Source organism: Dryas octopetala, chromosome 4 (genome assembly GCF_963921425.1).
Source record: "Dryas octopetala chromosome 4, drDryOcto1.1, whole genome shotgun sequence".
Lineage (NCBI taxonomy): Eukaryota > Viridiplantae > Streptophyta > Magnoliopsida > Rosales > Rosaceae > Dryas > Dryas octopetala.
Window position 1 is genome coordinate 9,039,111 of NC_141369.1, and position 18,877 is coordinate 9,057,987.

Consider the following 18,877-nt stretch of genomic DNA (forward strand, 5'->3'; position numbering starts at 1 on the left):
AATTGTAATTTAAAGATTTTGGGATTTATTCGGAAAATAAAAAGGGTTTGGATTTAAAATTTTTATTTTATTATTGTTGTTTTAATTTGGGGTTTGACCAAAAGTTGACTTTTAAAATAAATGGGTTTTCGACTTTGACCTTGGGTCCGTTAGATATGTTTCGATCCCCCGAGTTCATAGACACATAGCACGCTTCGATCCGAGTTACGGTTTGTGAGATATGGGCGTTTGAAGCCAGGGGCAATTTCGTAAAATTGACAAAGTGGGATTTAAATACCCAAAATCAGAAATTTGTTTTCTGATTTCTCTCTCTCTCTAGAACTTTCTACCAATTTCTCTCTCCCCCTTTATTTTTCTCCCACCCGCACTCTCTCCCTCTGGTTTTCTCCTCCCCCGCGAGACCCCCTGCGCCATCACCCAGCCACCACCCTTCACCATCGCTGGCCACCCTTGCCGGTCTCGACCTCCGGCGAACACCCCAGGCGCCGACCACCACCACCCCCGAGCCTACTCTCTCTCTCTCTCTCTCTCTCTCTCCGTGTTTTCTCTCACTCCCCCTTTCCTCTGTGCGCGACCAACCCAGCCACCCAGCCACTTTCGGCGACTTTTCCATCGACGCCGACCACTGGAGATCTCCCCCGTTGGCCGACCAGCTCAGCCCGACGCCTCCTCCCTCCAGTCCAGACCCACGCGCATAGTAACGACGCCAAAAACGCCTCTCTGTCTCGTCGGATTTCTGGCCAAATCCCAGCTCTTTTCATCCCCATTTTTGGTGAGTCATCTTCCTTTTACTTTGGGCTTCCATTTCCCTAAACTCATGTTGTTCAATTTCGAGTAATTGAGAATTTGTAAATTCTGGGGTTTGATGCTATTTCGGGATTGTTTGGGTTTTCAAATTGGGGGATTATTCTTGTTGTTTTGTTTAGAAATTTTCATCCCTAGGGGATGTAAAGTATGAGTAGATTTTAGGAAATAGGGTATTTTAGCCAAATTTGGTCTTGGAGCCACCACTTTGGGCGGCAATCGCAGTGGTCTCAAAACACCCACTGTCATCTCTTGAATGTAGGATTATTTAGAGCCATTGTTGAGTTGGTTGTTGATCTAGGGGCGGTTGTGGAAGTGTTATTGGTCGATTTGTGTAGATCGTAACCAATCGCATAGGAACGAAGTCGAGTGGGACGTTAGACTTTACGCACACATCCTTTAGAGGTTGTAAAATCGAGACTAATCTATATTTTGTTGTTTAATTATAGGCGAGACGACCGGGGTTCGCGACGATCCGGCGGACGATCGACATTAGATTTTCTCACTGTGAGTGGACATTACTTCCTTAAAATGATTTATGAAATTTGCATTTTTATCTTGGCTAATTGAATTTGATTTGGGATTTGATAAAAATGTTAGATTTCGGATTTCAAATGCTTTATAAGAAAGTTTTTAAAACATATATTTACATGTTGATTTTAGTGAGTTGTTGGGTTTTGGAAAAAAAGAATTTAGTTTCTCATTTTATATACAAGGTTCATTTAATATTTCAAATTTGTCGGAAAGTATTAGTTTGATTTATGTATATTGAATTTAATTCGGATTTCGTATGTTGGCTTATGGAATTTAAGTTTCTTTTGGGGAAGTACCTTGATATTTATTTTTGGTGGAAAAAGGATGTATTTGGTTTATGAAAAAATGGTTTTCAAACCACCTTTGCAGTACCCTCCAGGTTATCAGATTTAATAGGTCTTTGGGACCCATCACGATGCACATATAGGCTTTGGGCCGTGTGTCGGGATGTTTTGCCCTTTGGGGGCCGCTCTGCGTGCACGTACGACAGATTTTTAGGCTCTGCATGTGTATGACAGATTCTCGGCTCTGCGCATGTATGACAGATTCTCCGGGTAACTGACTGGTGTGTGTTTTCGACTGTTAAGTATTTTAAGTGATGGGTTTATGGCAGAAAAAAAGGGTTTTTAAGTATGACGTTTTCAGTTGAACAGTTTTATAAATTTTTTTTTGTATATTGAGAGTGGTTTGAGAAAGAAGTTTTCAGTTTAAATTATTTTATTACAAATGTATTATACAGTTTTATTTCGATATTTTATTTTAAATTTATAAACTACTCAGAACTTTTAATGTTTGAAGTTTTATTCGATAAAGAGTTGGTGCTTTGGTTTAGTTTTACAATACTCTTAGAGCGAAAATGATTTTAAAACTGGGGGTGTTCAAAGAGCGACGTGAGGTTTTAGAGTTAAAAATATTTAGACTTGATTTCATTCCCATTTAAGTGTCCACTCACTGAGCCTGTCTCACGGTTTGTTTTGTTTTGTCTTAAATTGTCCCCCCAGGTAGTGGCTTTGGTGGAGGTCGAGCCAATAACGTCGAGGCATTCGCGTCCATCTCCCTAGTCGGACTCTGTAGGCGACACTTTATTATATAAAATTTCCTTGTAATAGGATAGGAGCTCTGATAACCACTCTAGAATTTTTAAGTTGGTTTCTCTGTGAAATTGTTGGGTCTGAGACCCTATTTGGTTGTGGTAGAGGTGGTTGCTGTTTAGAAGTGTTTTTAACAGGTTTAAAATTTCTGGGTTAGTCCATTTTCAGGGGAGGTTCTGCCGAATTTTCGGTAGGATTTTCCTTGAATTTGGATTCCCGCAGGACCTCTCCGGGTTTCAGGGTGGAATCCGGGGGCGGTCCTGTCATTAGTGTGGTGTGCTGAAGACTTAAAGCCTCCTCCAAATCCCTCTCTCTGATTTTTCTCTCTTGCAACTCTTCCTCAATAGCTATTTATCTGTTCTAGAGTGTTTGAGTGAAGTGAGTTAAGTTAATTCCAACAGAACTAGCCTCTTCACATGTGTCCGCTAGAGTCAATTTGTTGTCCCACCATATATGATAATTTTCCCAATTTTTTTATTTATTATCTCATGATTTTATTTTACAATTTTATCTTTATAATATATGGTTTTAGTTACTAATTAAATTGTGTTAGGAAAGAGTATTTTAAGCAATTCAAAAATGGTGAAACATGTAACACCAAAAGTGACTTCTGGCTTTATAATAGTTAAAACTATTTAAACCATCTTAATCGATTTTGTGTATAATGTGTCATATCTCTTGGGTATCTGTGTATGCCTATTTTATATTAAAGAAATTGTACCTAAGATAATCAGATGAGATGGTCTAAATGAAAAACTTTAATGTTATACATATAACTATTAATTCAAATAATTAATTTTTTTCTTTAACTTAGACAAAATAATAAAAGAGGGTGTCATAATGGGGGATCTAAGTAGGATTCTCTCCGATGTCATCAAAATATTAATTAATCGTTTACTTTTAGGATTGATAACTTAATATTTAATTTCTTTAAATTAATACATTACTTGGGAACTTTTGTAGATGAGAGCTGTTTCACAGATGGGTATTTGGACACGGTTAATAGTCAGGGTTAATAACTTAGTTATATCTCTGGTTAAGTTATCGGTTTGTATGGGTTATAGGAGGTTATAATTAACCTCCAAGTGATTAATGTATCAAGAAGTCTGAAGGCTCTTAATAAACATCCAAAAAGCTAATGAAGTTGCAAAATTGGGCAAAGTGATACGAATTAAAATTAGGGGAAAAAGTGAGATTAAATGGAGTTAATTTAGAGAGTAAAATGTGAAAATTTAAGAGACATTGTTATAAATGACGGGTAGTTTAATATTTAAATAACAATGTTTGGCTCTATCTCTGGATGGAGGAACTATCCCCATCTCACAAACCCATTTTCGTTTTTGTGTTTTTATTATAAATAAATAAAAAATTTAAGGCTCAAGTACATTGACATCCACTAATTATAAGATTCATTTCAAATTAGTCTACGAATTATAAAACATTTCAAATTTTTCCATTAATTATAGGGTTCATTTCAAGTTGGTCCACAAATTATAAAACATTTCAAATTTCTCCATTAACTAACAAAAAACATACAAAATGGTAGACAAAACCGGGTTGACAAAAAAACCGGACCAAACCGGATTATTTATATATTTTATTATATATTTTATATTATATACAAGTTATATATATTGAATAAAAAAGGTGTAAAGTGTTTTTTGCACATGCTGGGGGTTTGAACCCATGACCTTGTGAGGAGAGTCAAAGTATGAATTCCTACTACACCACTTAACCACTTGTGAAATTTAAGTACATGCAATATATTTATAGGCATACTGATACTTAAAATATAATAATTTAAAAAATTAAATATATTTTATATATCATTCTTTTTTTTAAGATATTATTTTAGGTCTCTATTTAAATATTATCATTGCAAAAAGTCTAAAAATATTACTAATTTATATTTTATATAATTTATAGTTTCTATATTTTAAAATATTACTAAAAGTCCAAAACTATAATTTATAGTTTATATAGTAAAATTATTAGAGTATAGGGTTAATTTTTAAGGTATAAAGTATCAGACTTTATGGTTTAGGGTATAAGGTTATGGTGTAGAATACCAATTATAATTTTATAAATTATTATATTTCAAGTAACAGTATACTTATAAATATATTGCATGTACTTTAATATCATAAATGGCTAAGTGGGGTAGTGGGAATGCACACTTTCACTCTCCTCAAGTGGTCATGGGTTCGAATCCAATATGTACAAAAAACACCTTATATAGTTTTTATTCAAAATATATAACTTTTATATAATAAATAAAAAGTATGAAAAAAATATATATAAATAATCCGGTTCAGTCCTATTTTTTTATCAACCCGGTTTTGTCTACTATTTTGTATGTTTTTTGTTAGTTTGTGAACAACTTGAAATAAACCCTATAGTTAATGAGGAAATTTGAAATGTTTTATAATTTGTGGATCAACTTGAAATGAACTCTATAGTTAATGGAGAAATTTGAAATATTTTATAGTTCACGGATCAACTTAAAATGAACCTTATAATTGGTGGATATAAATATACTTGAGCCAAAATTTAATTTAGACATGAAATGTGAAGACAAAGAAATGTTAGGTAGTGTCTTAGTTTTACAGTGAGTTAATTACCTTAGTATATATATATATTGTGTTGTACTCTCTTTGTAACACTTAATTAACTCGAAGCAATATAGTCTCTTTCATTTTGCCTCAATCTCTCCCTCTCTTTCTCTTTCTTAGTTCTCTCTCTGGCTATGAATATTAACGAGAAAGACATGAATTTCTGAGATAGGGATGGAAGAGTTTCTCTATAAATAACATTAGACAGGACATCCACACTATTAATTACCACATGTTTTGGTGTTACTCTTTATGCGGCTGTATGGTTTGGCATCTAAAGACGTGGCATGCCTTCTGTCTTCGATTTCTAAGGCCCATCAGTACCTCCAAAACTACAAAATCTGTCCTCATCCTCGATCTCTTGCCAAAACTGTCTTTCTATTTGATTGTATTAATTTGTCTTTACCCGCCCATTTCCTTTTTAATTTTCTACAACATATATTTGACATATTGACCCTTAGTCTTACAAACATTTTCTTTTTCATATGAAATCTTTCTATTTTTCACGTAATGTTATCCATTAATTAAAAATTATTATCTTTTACGCATGTACAATTTTTACATGATTTGTTCAAAAGTTAGAATTCTAAATTTTGTAACTTACAGAATTTTATTTTAGTGGCAGTAACTTCATAAAATATGGCTGACTGTAACTTTTCTTTCTCTAACAAAACATCCAAATTTTGAAAAAAAAATTGGTGAAAAGTCTTCATAAAATTTTCCTTAAAAATTTCCAGAAATGGTTCTTCAGAGTACCTTTTGGACTTACACCAAGAAGGGTGCCCAACGATATTTGAAAACAATATTTTAAATGCGGGAAAAATATAAAAAGATGGATGGCGATTGTTCCAATATCATCCAATCATCAGTAGTTCAGAACAGAACCTCTGCCTCACAAACAACAACAACTAGTCTCTGCTACAGTGCTACACATTTGTAAGCAAGTATCTTCTCAATCTCATTTGCTCTATTTGTATGAAGATTGTTAATTTTAGTTGCTGAAATTGCTTGCATTTGGTGAAGAGAGTATAGTAACACAATAATACTAAGAAAGCAAGATTAAATTCTAGCTGGGTTTTGGAAGTTCATTCCAATTTGAGCTAAAAAAAGTTCATGGGTTTTTAAGAAATTAACAGAATTGCCATGCATGATTGTTAAACAGGTTAGTATGAATAGAGGAGGATTTGATAATCGAAGACGAATTGGGTCAGTTAAATCACCCAACAATCTATATGGGGATAGGATATCAAAGAGGTATTATAACTTATAAAACTTTTAACTCTTAACATTAACTATGGAAACCCCCATTTCACAATTTCAGTTTCATTCACTATGTGAGCAAAACTATAGCTCTAAAAAATTGAACCCCATTTCACAATGGGTAGTGATATTGACACTCCCATTTTTAGCTTCCTGCACTCTACATGTGCCTGTAGAAAAATGATTAAATATCCGATATGGAGTACAAGAAGCTAAAACTGGAGTGTCATTATCACTACCCTTCAATTTTAGTTTCATTCACCATGTACGCATAACACCATCGTCTGCATATTTTCTGATCTCTTTGTCTGCAAATTTCATAAGAAGTCCCCTTCAAGAGCAAGAGAACTCCATATGGCGCGCTGGGACATAGGTCGATACAAAGAAAGGAGAACAGACACAGACTCCATAAAAGCACATGCAGAATTTGAGCTATATGAAGCAATGAAGAGAGCGAAAGATCTGTCCTCGGACCTCGGTAATTGGGGAATCAAACTCCAAGACGAAAGCACATGCACGAGAGACTGAAGGACTAAAGAAATGGAGAAGGCACGGAGATGAGGTATTGGATGTTGGGAATGTGGAGAATCAGCAATATGAACAAGTGATGAGAGAGTTGGAACTTGTGAAACAGGAACTAAGCATGCTTAAGCTTGACATGGCTTCTGTTTTAGAAGAGAAATCGCGGGCAGAGAAGGAAGCAGAGGCCTCGAGTGAAAAGATATTGTTTTACACAAGTTCAGTGGAAGCAATCAGGAAGGAGTTCGAGGAAGCTAATGAAGAACAAGTGCTAGTTGAGTTGGCCTGAATTGAAGCTTTGAAAGAAGTTAGAGATATTGAAGCTCAAAGAGAAAAGAAAGCCAGTCAATTCTCATTTGCAGTGGAGGAAACCAGGAAAAAGATGAAAGGCGTTATTAAAGAGATTGATTACTCCAAAGAGCTTGAAACCAAATTATCTCTCACATTGTCTGATGTGGATGTGTTACAGAATGAACTAAAGCTTGTTAAAGAAATGGACAAAAGGATTCAAAGGATTGATAGCTTGAAGCATTCAGAAGGCAATTTCTGAGGAGTGGAGGACTTGGAAGCTTCATCATTGTTACTGTCAATCACAGAAGAATTAGAGGCGGCAAAGACAGAATTGGCTGCAGTAAGGGAAAAAGGTTTTCAGTTCATGACCTCCATGGATATTATAAGAAATGAACTGAAGCATATCACAGACGAAATAGCTCGGTTAAAGAAGACAGAAGAGAAAGGGGATTTAACTGTTCAAAGTCTCAATTCAAAGCTTCTCAGAGCAAAAGCCAAGTTAGAAGCTATATCTGCATTTGAAGAGAAAGCAAAATCAATTGCATCCAATCTTTCTCTCACTCTTGAAAAGCTTAAGACAGAAGCTGAAGCTGCAAAGAAAGAAAAGGAGCTTGTCCTTGAAGAGGCTGCAACCTTGAAGTCAGAAATTCTGAAAATTGAATCTGAGATAGACTTAACTGTGGAAATATTGCAGGCTGCAACGCAAGAGCTTGAAAGAGTCAAATCATCAGAAACTGTAGCTCTTGAAAATCTTCAATCTCTTATTGAGAATACCATGAGAGAAAGAGATTTTGCATCTCAAAGTAGTTCTTCAATTACCATATCCAAGTTTGAATACGAGTACTTGACTGGACGTGCAGTTGGGGCCGAAGAAATTGCTGGTAAGAAGGTAGCAGCAGCTTAGGCATGGATTGAAGCTATAAAGGCCAGTGAGAAGGAAATATTGATAAGGATAGAGTTAGTTCAGAGAGAAATCAAGGAGATTGGAGTGGAGGAAGAGCAAGAGGCCTATAGAACAGAAAGACGACTTTCTGGGCAGAGGATGGTTGAGGGAGAATCACAGAACGGGAGACACAAACAGGAGAGAAATGCAGTACCACAGCCTAGAAAATCTATGAAAGTTAATGGAAATTTGACTCCATCTAGGCAAGCTAAGCCTCGAAAAACTCCCTCTCCTGCAGCGCGGCATATAAATTCTTTCCCTCTGCAGAAGAGGAAAAAGGTAACGCCTACTTTGACCAAGTTTTTTAGCGATAAGAAAATTGCCAAATCTTTGTGAGCTGTTTGGAGGTTACTACATACTCATTGGCAAGTGAATCCAGTCCATGACATGACTAAATTACACTCACATAATTTTAGCTTTGGGAGCTTATAGCTTTGCTCTTTTCAAAATAAGTGCTGCTCCATAAGCTTTTTGATTTACCAAAAACATGAAAGTTTGGATATACTAGCTATGGGCTGAGCGAGTGAGGTATTCATGTCTGTAATTGTGTGCTGAATGACTGTGGAAATAAATAGAAGAGGTCACTGTTGTGGCTATGCTCATTGATAAAAGTCCCAACCAGATGTGTTCTTAGTACCTTCTGCCGTGAGGCATTCTATATATTTGGTGCTCTATTTTTGTATATGTATTGGACATCATCTAGAGCTTTTTTTTTTGCTCAAGTTGCAGTCCAGCCTACTGTGACAAAAGTTATGCAATTTTAGAAAAAACTAGTAATAGTGCCCGCGCGATGCTGTGGGTCTTAGAAGCTTATAAAACATGCACAAGGCTGATAAAATTTTTACATATATACATCAATGTCAAGCTTAAGTTACAAAATGCGGATTCATGATATGTTTTATATGCTAATTGTTATGTTAAAATATTGATGATATCTTAATAAACCTAAGATATTGATGATATTTTAATAAACCAAACAACATTCAAAAAAATATTACAATACTTGGTTAGACAATTGTATGTCATAGTAAACAAAAGATGGGCAGTATTCAAATGGTCATTGTTCAAAAGTTCTTGGATGGGTGTTCACAGGTGACTTAATAGGTTTTGGGGGATTCATCTTCAGTATTCTTGGGCTGCTTATCTCCTTCATAGCCTTGTGCAGGGGGATTCTCGTTTTATTTGCTTGAAATTTTAAAAATGTGATTTGTTAGTGTGTATAATGGTAAAATTTGAGTCCATGTAATTTAAAAGTGCAGACAAATTCTTTAAAGTGTAATAAAAACACATATGAATGTAAAAACTTTATTTGAATGAGATTGATAAGATGCAAGATCGGAAGAGACTGGTAAAAATGATTCTTGCAATTTAAGCCATTGAATCAGAAGGAACACCTCTAACCAATTGAAAGTAGTTTTACATAACAGCATAAGTTAATTCATGCATAAAAATGAAGTTCAACTAAAAATCTCACAATAATGCAGGGTAAGGAAGCCTTAGGAAAAAAAAAAAAAAAAAAAGAGAATTTTTTAACTAAGGCATAAAGATCTGGAGAGAGAGAGAGAGAGAGAGAGAGAGAGAGAGAGAGAGAGAGAGAGAGAGAGAGAGAGAGAGAGAGAGAGAGAATGAGAAGTTAACCAATGAAATGCAGCTTTGCACAATAGGAGAAGTTAACCTATTGTTAAAAATGACATTAATGTAAGATCTCACAATAAATGAGGGACAGTAAGCTGGAGATAGAGGATGAGAAGTATAAACAGAGGAAGTTGGAAATTAGTTTTCATAGTTTGGTTCATAATTTTTATAGTCATATATGCAATTTTTTAAGAAGTATAAAGCATGTCTTTGAGGTGTTGCAATTTATTGTGCCTGTGTGTTGTTGCAAGTGAGAAAAGTGAAAAGATAATTGTGATTTGAGTATATAAAACTGGTGACATATATATATATATAGATGAAAATATAGTTTATTATATTATTTTGTGAAATTTAAGATAATAAAGATTGTAAATAATGATCAAATTGTGTATTTGATTTTGTGATGGAAAAATAACTCAAATTATTTCAGATCAAGACGTAAGCAAAATAAGCATCGCATACTCAGCCACAATAAAAGTAGTTTAAGAAAAATTCTAAACACATAGTAGGCTAGAATATTTTCTTCCTTATCAATCTATACCTAGTAAATGTGCCTGTGCGGTGCCGCGGGTGTGGAATTCTTCCTCCCATCCTTCTCTAATGAAATGCCTGCATTCCATACTACTAAAGTTAGTTTTCTCACCCCTTAATGCTATAAAGTCCCAAGAATACATGGGATCAAATAGTCAATTGGAATTTAATTGGCTTGGCCTATGTTTGGCGGCCAATAAAAGGCCAAGTGAAAGAGAGAAAGAAACAAAAAAACATATATTGACAGCTCACAATTTTCTGTTAGATTGTTAAATCCAAATCTTTATCAAATAGTAGAAGATTTAGTCACCCTAATTGATCAAAACAGCTTCCTAAAATGGTTTTAAAAGAGCAAGAGAAATTAGGAACAGAGACAGTACCAATTAATTTATACAAATTGTAGAGAGATCAGAGGAGAGAAAAAAGTGGAGACTTTACCTTGAGCCTGAGGCTTACAGACAGTGCTTGTGGGCAACACCAATATGAAAATCTAAATATTTATGTAAACATTGACATCAATAGCAAATGAAATTCAGATCTTAAACATCAAGAAAATTGAAAGCTCACAAAATGAACACCCAGTTAAAATAAAATGCTGTAATCAAATAGTCAATTAGAATTTAATTGGCTTGGCCTCTGTTTGGCTGCCAAGAAAAGGTCAAGTAAAAGAGGGAAAGAAACAAAAAACAGAAATTGACAGCTCACCGTTTCTGTTCGGTTCTGTCCCTGTAGCTTAAGAATAGTGTGAACCCGGTTCTGTCCCTGTAGCTTAAGAAACGGTGAGCCTTTGACACATAATATGAAAACTATTTTGGCAACTCAAGCTAACTCATCAACAATCAAAATCATCACAGCCATCACAAATCACCAACAGCATGACCATTAACATTTCTTAATTATCCAATTATTCAATTAATATCTAACATATCATGGCAAGCTAAGATGCAGTGATTTCATATTGGATGGTTCGAATCAATTAATGATATTTAGAGGCTGCTATACATAACACAAAAAATCGGAATAAATGGGCCAGCCCAAGAAAAAGATGGATGAATACATATATACAGAGAACAACTGTTTAAATGTAGAGTACATCATAAATGTAAATTTTGTACAAACATTTTTTAATTGAAGCTGTTACATACATTTTTTAAGATGTCTTTTTATATATTATTTAAATTTTATAAATGAAGCTGTTACATAAAATTTTTTTAATTTATAGTTCACTTGTAAAAAGAATTATTTTGGAAATAATGGAGACAATTTAACAATCAACTTGTCATTTTCTCTTTGTTATCTTCTAAATCTTCCCCACTTTCCTCTCTATGTTCACTCATTCTTTTCCTAAAAGTCTAAAGAGTCCCATGTTCCTCTCTTTATCTGCTTAAGCTTCATCTGGGCAATAATGGCAAGATGAATTGAAACTTACTCTTCTCCCTCCAGTTCCCCAATCCATTTATATAAATTACTACACTGTTAAGAAAAAATGATAAGAAATTTACCTAGACAATGCGCCTCCTAGAGAGTGAGTGGAGGAACAACTAAACAGACAATTATAGAAATAGTGTCAAATTTTCCAGCAACAAAACAATATATCACACAAAAGTAAATTATATATTAATATATTACTACACTGTCATGCATATATATAACATATAATTATTTAGCTCAGCTGAGGTAATTGATCTAGTAAATTATATATATATAATTTTTTATAAAGTTCAAGGCAATGTTTTGACTCCTAAGTTGGTGACGATCGAAGAAGGGTGCATTCTGCATTTCATTTTCAAACGGTTAATTTGTCATCGAAATACTTTCCTAACTAAATGACCAAAAAGGAAGGTTGCAATGAAGTAGGGTCAACCCAAGTAAACACGAAAAGCTGCATTAATTGCAACAACAGAAGAAATAGTGATTGAAGTTTACACTGACCTCTGCATCCAGCCTGATGAATTTGGCATGAAGATGCCTTGAAGCAAGGGACTTCAAATGCTTATCCATTATCCTACAAAGAATCATTTCACATGAGAACATAAATTTTGCATGCAGATGTAGCGGCTCAAAGTCTACAATCAGCTACCATTAGCAGTCCATAATAATCCGATTATTCAATTAATAACAGAACATCATCAAATAATTCTTAAATCAAGAATGATCCAGTCCTTTCATTAACAGGAAAAACATCTCAATTCAATCATGTAATGACCAATTAGATCAGCGTACCAACCTAAACTAAATTCACTTTAACCATGTTCATTCACCTAGGAAATTAGCATATCTCAATGCAATCCAGCTCAACCCGGTCAGTGGCTACAAACAAAATCAGAGTTCTCAAGCTATCAACCATTTCAATCCATCACAAACACTCAAAATAGCGGTCACCGGAGCCATACACAGCGGAGGTCACGGTGGCAGAGGGTTCTAGTTTAGGTTTTTGGATTTTAACAAAAATCCAAGTTACCAATCCATACAAACAATAATATATATTGTCCTTTCACTTTTGTTGATATTTTCTGAGAGATCTCAATCCAACAATAAAATTAAAATTAATTAAGCACTTCAAAACCAGCTGTCAAATAAACGAAAATAAAACTATATATACCACTAATTTCAACCAATCTAATTACAATTCCTAACTTGTATCTAACCAAACCAAACTGCCTATTTTAAAAGACTGAAAAACCATTTGTACTAAAAACAAAAACAATTCGAATAATAATGTCTGAAATTGCTTACCAAATGAGTCTTCTTCAGAATAGAACGAAGCCTGGTGAAGTAAATCTCCATTAGTGCAATATATCTGCAGTGAAAAAGGGAATAAGCAAAACTCAGTCATTATAGTACCCCAAAATTTTGTGAATTTGATGATACTCACTAAGGCATGATTCAAATGTTTTTTATAGAAATCAACCAAAACCTTGAGAGTTAAAAGTTGAACAGAAACATACCAAAGCTAAAACCAGCGAAAAAAACCATACCTTACCCCAAAAAAGAAACCAATCTTCAAATCCAAGAAAGTATGGGAACCTGAAATTACAACACAGAAATCAAGTCACCGGTGTCGGCGGGAATTGTGGTGGCAGTGGGTACAAAACCTAGAAATACAGATTTCACAACCAAGTGAACAATTCGATCAAACAATCAGACAGAGTAGACAAAGAGGAGTAAAACTCACACAAAACCTGAGGCGTAAAGTTACCGGAGCCGTCGCAGGTGATGGTGGCAGCGGCGGAGCTAGGGTTCGAATTGGAGCTTTCATTTCGGGACCCAATTGACTTAGATCAAGCACACCAATAGAAAGGCCTGGAAGAGAGGAGCAAAACCCGACCAAAATCATCACCATCCGCCGCCGGAATTTCCAACATCTGCGGCAGAAGGCCGCCAGACTTCTCCGCCTCGAAACTCCGTGCAAGGCGGTCAGTTGACCAATTTGAAGACCCCTTCATCCTCAGAACGATGGGAGGAACAAAACCCACCCGGTCCGACATTCCAACTCAGCCGGAATTGACGGATCGCCGCCTGAGGACTTGATCGGGTTTGGGTGTCTTTTCGAGTTTTGGCATAATTTCTGGGTTAATCAAATACCATAGAAATGAAGAGGAAGAGAAGAGGAAGAAATCGGGACACATCGCCGGCATACGTCGCCGGACGGTGGAGATACGGCCGGATAAAGGGGGCAGAAGGAGAGAGAACGAAGGAGAACAGAGAGAGAGAGGCGCGTGAGATGAGAGTGTTCCAGTATTTTCTGGGTTTTGGGCTTTCTAACAATAATCAGGGTGAATAACAAAAAAGGACAGACCCAACTCCGGTATTCACAGAATGGCACGTAGATCCAAAAAAAAAAAAGACTGAGAGGGAAACAAAAGAAAAGGAGAGCAATGGCACGAGGCGTAAAAAAATAGAAAAAGGAGGGGAAGAAAAAAAAAGGACGCAAAATGACCAAAACAGGACCAAATAACCCACTAATTACAATGGCAAGTAACTAAAAAAAAAAAAAAAAAAAAGGGGGGGGGGGCAAAAAAGGAAACACACTATTCCTAAGCTACAGTACTGCCTTTGTTCAATTTTAGTATATAGGTAATTTATCCAAATGAATTCAACTTTGGGCCTTATGTCATTTGAGATATTAATTTTATTTTGTATTATTAGAGGATATTTTATATTGTTTGTGTCAATCTAACCTTTTTTCTTGGTCACTAATGGCTACTTTGCAAAAATATCTTTAAAGAAGTGGCAAAAACAAACTTGTTATGTAACTCTCTCTCTCTCTCTCTCTCCATCTGTCTTCACTTCCCATCCTCAGTCCTCATCAAACCCATTTTGCTCCTTTGCCTTAGATTGATAGAAGAAATGCCTGAAATGAAAAGATAGAGAGTGAAATCATCGGGAGTTTTTTCAACTTAACATTGGCTTAGCACAAAAAATACGAAATAAAATATAACATTAGCTTTATTTATATAAAGTAGATTTATTTATCATTTCAACTTTTTATATAAGTTTGTTTATCATTAAAGACTGTAATATGAACTTTAGAGTAATTTATTTTAATTTAAAACTTTCACTTAATGATTCAATGTAAAAAATAAATAACAAAAAAGAAGAGAAACAAGGTTAAAGCCAATCATGACATCGAAGATTCCATTTTACCCTTTTTTGAATAAAATTATTTGAATTGATTATTTTGTAGATAATATTTAATGTGACAACTTGTTTGACAGCTAAGCTACATCAGTTTTATTTATCATCATCACCTAACCACAATTTGCTTTACAGCTAAGCTAATTCTTCTCTTGCCATTCAGGTTCCCCTTAATTTCCTATCTGCTGCCACTTTTTAGTTATTTTTTTTTCTTTTAAAATTATTATAATTATAATTTTTTAAATTATTTCTTTCTCTCCACGTATGTCTGCGATTTCATATTTCTTTCTCTCCACGCCTGGCTGCGATTTCATATTTCTTTCTCTTCAACGCCTTCTTGACCTCATGCAACCGACCTAGATGGTCAAATGAAGAATTATTTAAGATTAATTACTTAAGTATAAATCCCAAGAGCATACAAGAGAATTCCAGTTAGACTTGTGTGGGAAAAGAAAAATAAATAAATAAATAAACTAGCCCTATAAATAATAAAGTGCGAACACATTGGTGGCATACTCAAATTAAATCCAAAGATATGGGTTCCAAGGGAGTAGCTAGTCATAAGCCACATGCTGTTTGTATTCCAGCTCCAGCTCAAAGCCACATAAAGGCAACGCTCAAATTTGCAAAACTCCTCCACCATAGAGGCTTTCACATAACCTTTGTGAACACAGAGTTCAACCACAGGCGCTTTCTTAAGTCTCTAGGCCCTGACTCTCTCAACGGCTTGCCCGATTTCCAGTTCGAAACCATCCCAGATGGCCTTCCGGATTCGGACCAAGATGCCACACAAGACGGCAATTCGGTTTGTGACTCCATCACAAACAATTTATTGGCTCCGTTGCGGGACCTCGTCGTAAAACTCAACCACGTGGCGGCCGGGGCGGCGGCTGAAACTTCTTGCGACGGTGTTCCTCCCGTGAGTTGCATAGTTTCAGATGGTTTCATGTCGGCGTTCACCGTCACAGCTGCTGAAGAATTTGGAATCCCCATCGCACTGGTCTACACTATTGCTGCAAGCAGCTTCATGGGCTATAAACAATATCGCGCTTTGCTCGAAAAAGGACTTGCACCACTCAAAGGTACACGCGCGTACTCAAATATTATACAACTTGTTAAATCTTAATGTCTAAGTTAGCTTGTTAAATATTAGATATTTAACTTTTTTGTATGGTAAATATTAAGCCACGTAAGTAGTTTGTGTGTGGCTGGTATTCATTTTTGCTGTACAAAGCCTTAGGCAGCTGTCCTAAGCAATCAAACGATATATATGAAATTTGTGTGGTGTGCTGAACACTTAATGCCTCCTCCAAATTAGGGCTCTCTGATTTTTCTCTCTTGCAACTCTTCCTCAATAGCTATTTATCTGTTCTAGAGTGTTTGAGTGTAGTGAGTTAAGTTAATTCCAACAGAACTAGCCTCTTCACATGTGTTCCGCTAGAGTCAATTTGTTGTCCCACCATACATGATAATTTTCCCAATTTTTTTTTTTTTATCTCATGATTTTATTTTACAATTTTATCTTTATAATATATGGTTTTAGTTACTAATTAAATTGTGTTAGGAAAGAGTATTTTAATTAAGCAATTCAAAAATGGTGAAGCATGTAACACCAAAAGTGACTTCTGTCTTTATAATAGTTAAAACTATTTAAACCATCTTAATCGATCTCGTGTATGCCTATTTTATATGAGATGGTTGTGTATTGCCTATTTTATCTCTTGCGTATCTGTGTATGCCTATTTTATATTAAAGAAATTGCACCCAAGATAATCAGATAAGCTAGATGGTCTAAATGAAAAAATTTAATGTTATATAATTATTAATTCAAATAATTAATTATTTTCTTTAACTCGACAAAATAATGAAAGATGGTGTGATAATGAGTTAGGATCTAAGTATGTTTCTCTCCGATGTAATAACTTAATATTTAATTTCTTTAAATTAATACATTACTTGGGAACTTTTGTAGATGAGACTTGTTTCACAGATGGGTATTTGGACACGGTTATAGATTGGATTCCAGGAATGAAAGCAATCCGTTTAAGGGATCTTCCAGCCAACTTTCGAACTACGAATCCGGACGACACATTGTTTAACTTCAGCATGCAATCATTCGACAGAGTTCATGAGGCTTCGGCAGTTGTTCTTCAAACTTTTGATGCTCTGGAACAAGATGTTTTGGATGCTCTCTCAGCCATGTCGCTTCCACGAGTTTACGCCATTGGCCCTCTCGAATTACTTCTCGATCATATTCCACAACACCCAGCTTTGGATTCCATGGGGTACAGTCTATGGAAAGAAGAAACTGAGTGCCTCCAATGGCTAAACTCCAAGGCCCCAAACTCAGTTGTTTATGTGAATTTTGGCAGTATAACGATGATGACACCGCAACAACTTGTTGAGTTTGGTTGGGGACTTGCAAATACCAAACTCCCCTTCTTCTGGGTTATTAGGCCTGATCTCGTTGTTGGCGGATCCGCAATTTTGCCACCTGATTTTGAGACCGAGACGAAGGAAAGAGGTCTGATAGCGAGTTGGTGTCCACAAGAACAAGTCCTTAACCACCCATCAGTTGGAGGGTTTTTGACACACAGTGGTTGGAATTCAACCATTGAGAGCTTGACTGCAGGAGTGCCTATGCTGTGTTGGCCTTTCTATGCCGACCAGCCCACGAATTGTTACTATGCTTGCAATGAATGGGGTGTTGGTATGGAGCTCAATAATGATGTGAAGAGAGACCAAGTGGAGAAGCTTGTGAAAGAGTTGATGGAGGGAGAGAAGGGTAAGGAAATGAAAAATAAAGTGATGGAGTGGAAGAAACTTGCAGAAGAAGCCATTGGTCCACATGGTTCTTCGTCCACAAACTTGGACAATTTAGTGAATCAATTAGTGCTATTAAAATGTGAAAATTTTAATGTGAAAATTTAGTGAATCCTCATCTCACAAACCCATTTTCATTTTTGTCAATAAAATGTGAAAATTTAAGAGACATTGTTGTAAATGACGGGTAGTTTAATATTTAAATAACAATGTTTGGCTCTATCTCTGGATGGAGGAATTATCCCCATCTCACAAACCCATTTTCGTTTTTGTCTTTTCATTCTAAATAAATAACAAATTAATTTATACATGAAATGTAAAGACAAAGAAATGTTAGCTAGTGTCTTAGTTTTACGGTGAGTTAATTACCTTAATATATATAGTGTTGTACTCTCTTTGTAACACTTAATTAACTCGAAGCAATATAGTCTCTTTCATTTGCCTCAATCTCTCTCTCTCTCTCTCTCTCTCTTAGTTCTCTCTCAGGCTATGAATATTAACAAGAAAGACATGAATTTGTGAGATAGGGATGGAAGAGTTTCTCTATAAATAACATTAGACAGGACATCCACACTATTAATTACCACATGCATGTTTTGGTGTTACTCTTTATGCGGCTGTGTGGTTTGGCATCTAAAGATGTGGCATGCCTTCTGTCTTCGATTTCTAAGACCCATCAGTACCTCCAAAACTACAAAATCTGTCCTCATCCTCGATCTCTTGCCAAAACTATCTTTCTATTTCATTGTATTAATTTGTCTTTACCCGCCCATTTCCTTTTAATTTTCTACAACATATATTTGAGATATTGACCCTTACAAACATTTTCTTTTTCATATGGAATCTTTCTATTTTTCACGTAATGTTATCCATTAATTAAAAATTATTGCCTTTTACGCATGTATAATTTTTATATGATTTATTCAAAAGTTAGAATTCTAAATTTTGTAACTTACAGAATTTTATTTTAGTGGCAGTAACTTCATAAAATATGGCTGACTGTAACTTTTCTTTCTTTAACAAAACATCCAAATTCTGAAAAAAAAAATTGGTGAAAAGTCTTTATAAAATTTTCCAGAAATGGTTCTTCAGAGTACCTTTTGGACTTACACCAAGAAGGGTGCCCAACGATATTTGAAAACAATATTTTAAATGTAGGAAAAAAATAATAAACAAATGGCTGGTGATAGTTCCAA

General features: G+C 35.3%; 1 protein-coding gene, 1 long non-coding RNA gene and 2 pseudogenes across 8 annotated transcripts; 3 read left to right on the forward strand and 1 right to left on the reverse strand.

The window, feature by feature from the left end:
• Positions 1–3,445, forward strand: part of LOC147286561 (7-deoxyloganetin glucosyltransferase pseudogene) — a 4,596-nt pseudogene extending 1,151 nt beyond the window's left edge.
• A 2,609-nt stretch (positions 3,446–6,054) lies between these two features.
• On the forward strand, positions 6,055–8,760 carry LOC147286562 (protein PLASTID MOVEMENT IMPAIRED 2-like; annotated as a pseudogene).
• Positions 8,761–8,881: 121 nt separating this feature from the next.
• Positions 8,882–13,968, reverse strand: LOC147286563 (uncharacterized). Of its 7 annotated transcripts, XR_015121933.1 has the most exons (9): positions 13,396–13,967; positions 13,199–13,247; positions 12,957–13,020; positions 12,153–12,225; positions 10,926–10,982; positions 10,659–10,710; positions 10,473–10,552; positions 10,231–10,298; positions 8,882–9,239 (listed from the first exon to the last, which is right to left on the reverse strand). It is a non-coding gene; the product is annotated as an uncharacterized LOC147286563 (long non-coding RNA). The 7 variants fall into 7 exon arrangements; XR_015121932.1 differs by having other exon boundaries at positions 10,659–10,982; positions 13,396–13,968; XR_015121934.1 differs by lacking the exon at positions 10,926–10,982.
• A 1,258-nt stretch (positions 13,969–15,226) lies between these two features.
• LOC147286564 (7-deoxyloganetin glucosyltransferase-like) lies at positions 15,227–17,878 on the forward strand. The gene is made up of 2 exons (XM_086241892.1): positions 15,227–15,940; positions 16,831–17,878. The coding sequence occupies exons 1-2, from the start codon at positions 15,394–15,396 to the stop codon at positions 17,787–17,789; spliced, it is 1,506 nt and encodes a 501-aa protein (XP_086098018.1). The 5' UTR covers positions 15,227–15,393; the 3' UTR covers positions 17,790–17,878.
• The last annotated feature ends 999 nt before the right edge of the window (positions 17,879–18,877 follow it).

Coding starts and splice junctions, on each gene's coding strand:
- LOC147286564 (XM_086241892.1), top strand. CDS start 15,394: ATGGGTTCCAAGGGAGTAGCTAGTCATAAGCCACATGCTGTTTGTATT. Junction 15,941..16,830: donor AGGACTTGCACCACTCAAAG/GTACACGCGCGT, acceptor GAACTTTTGTAG/ATGAGACTTGTTTCACAGAT.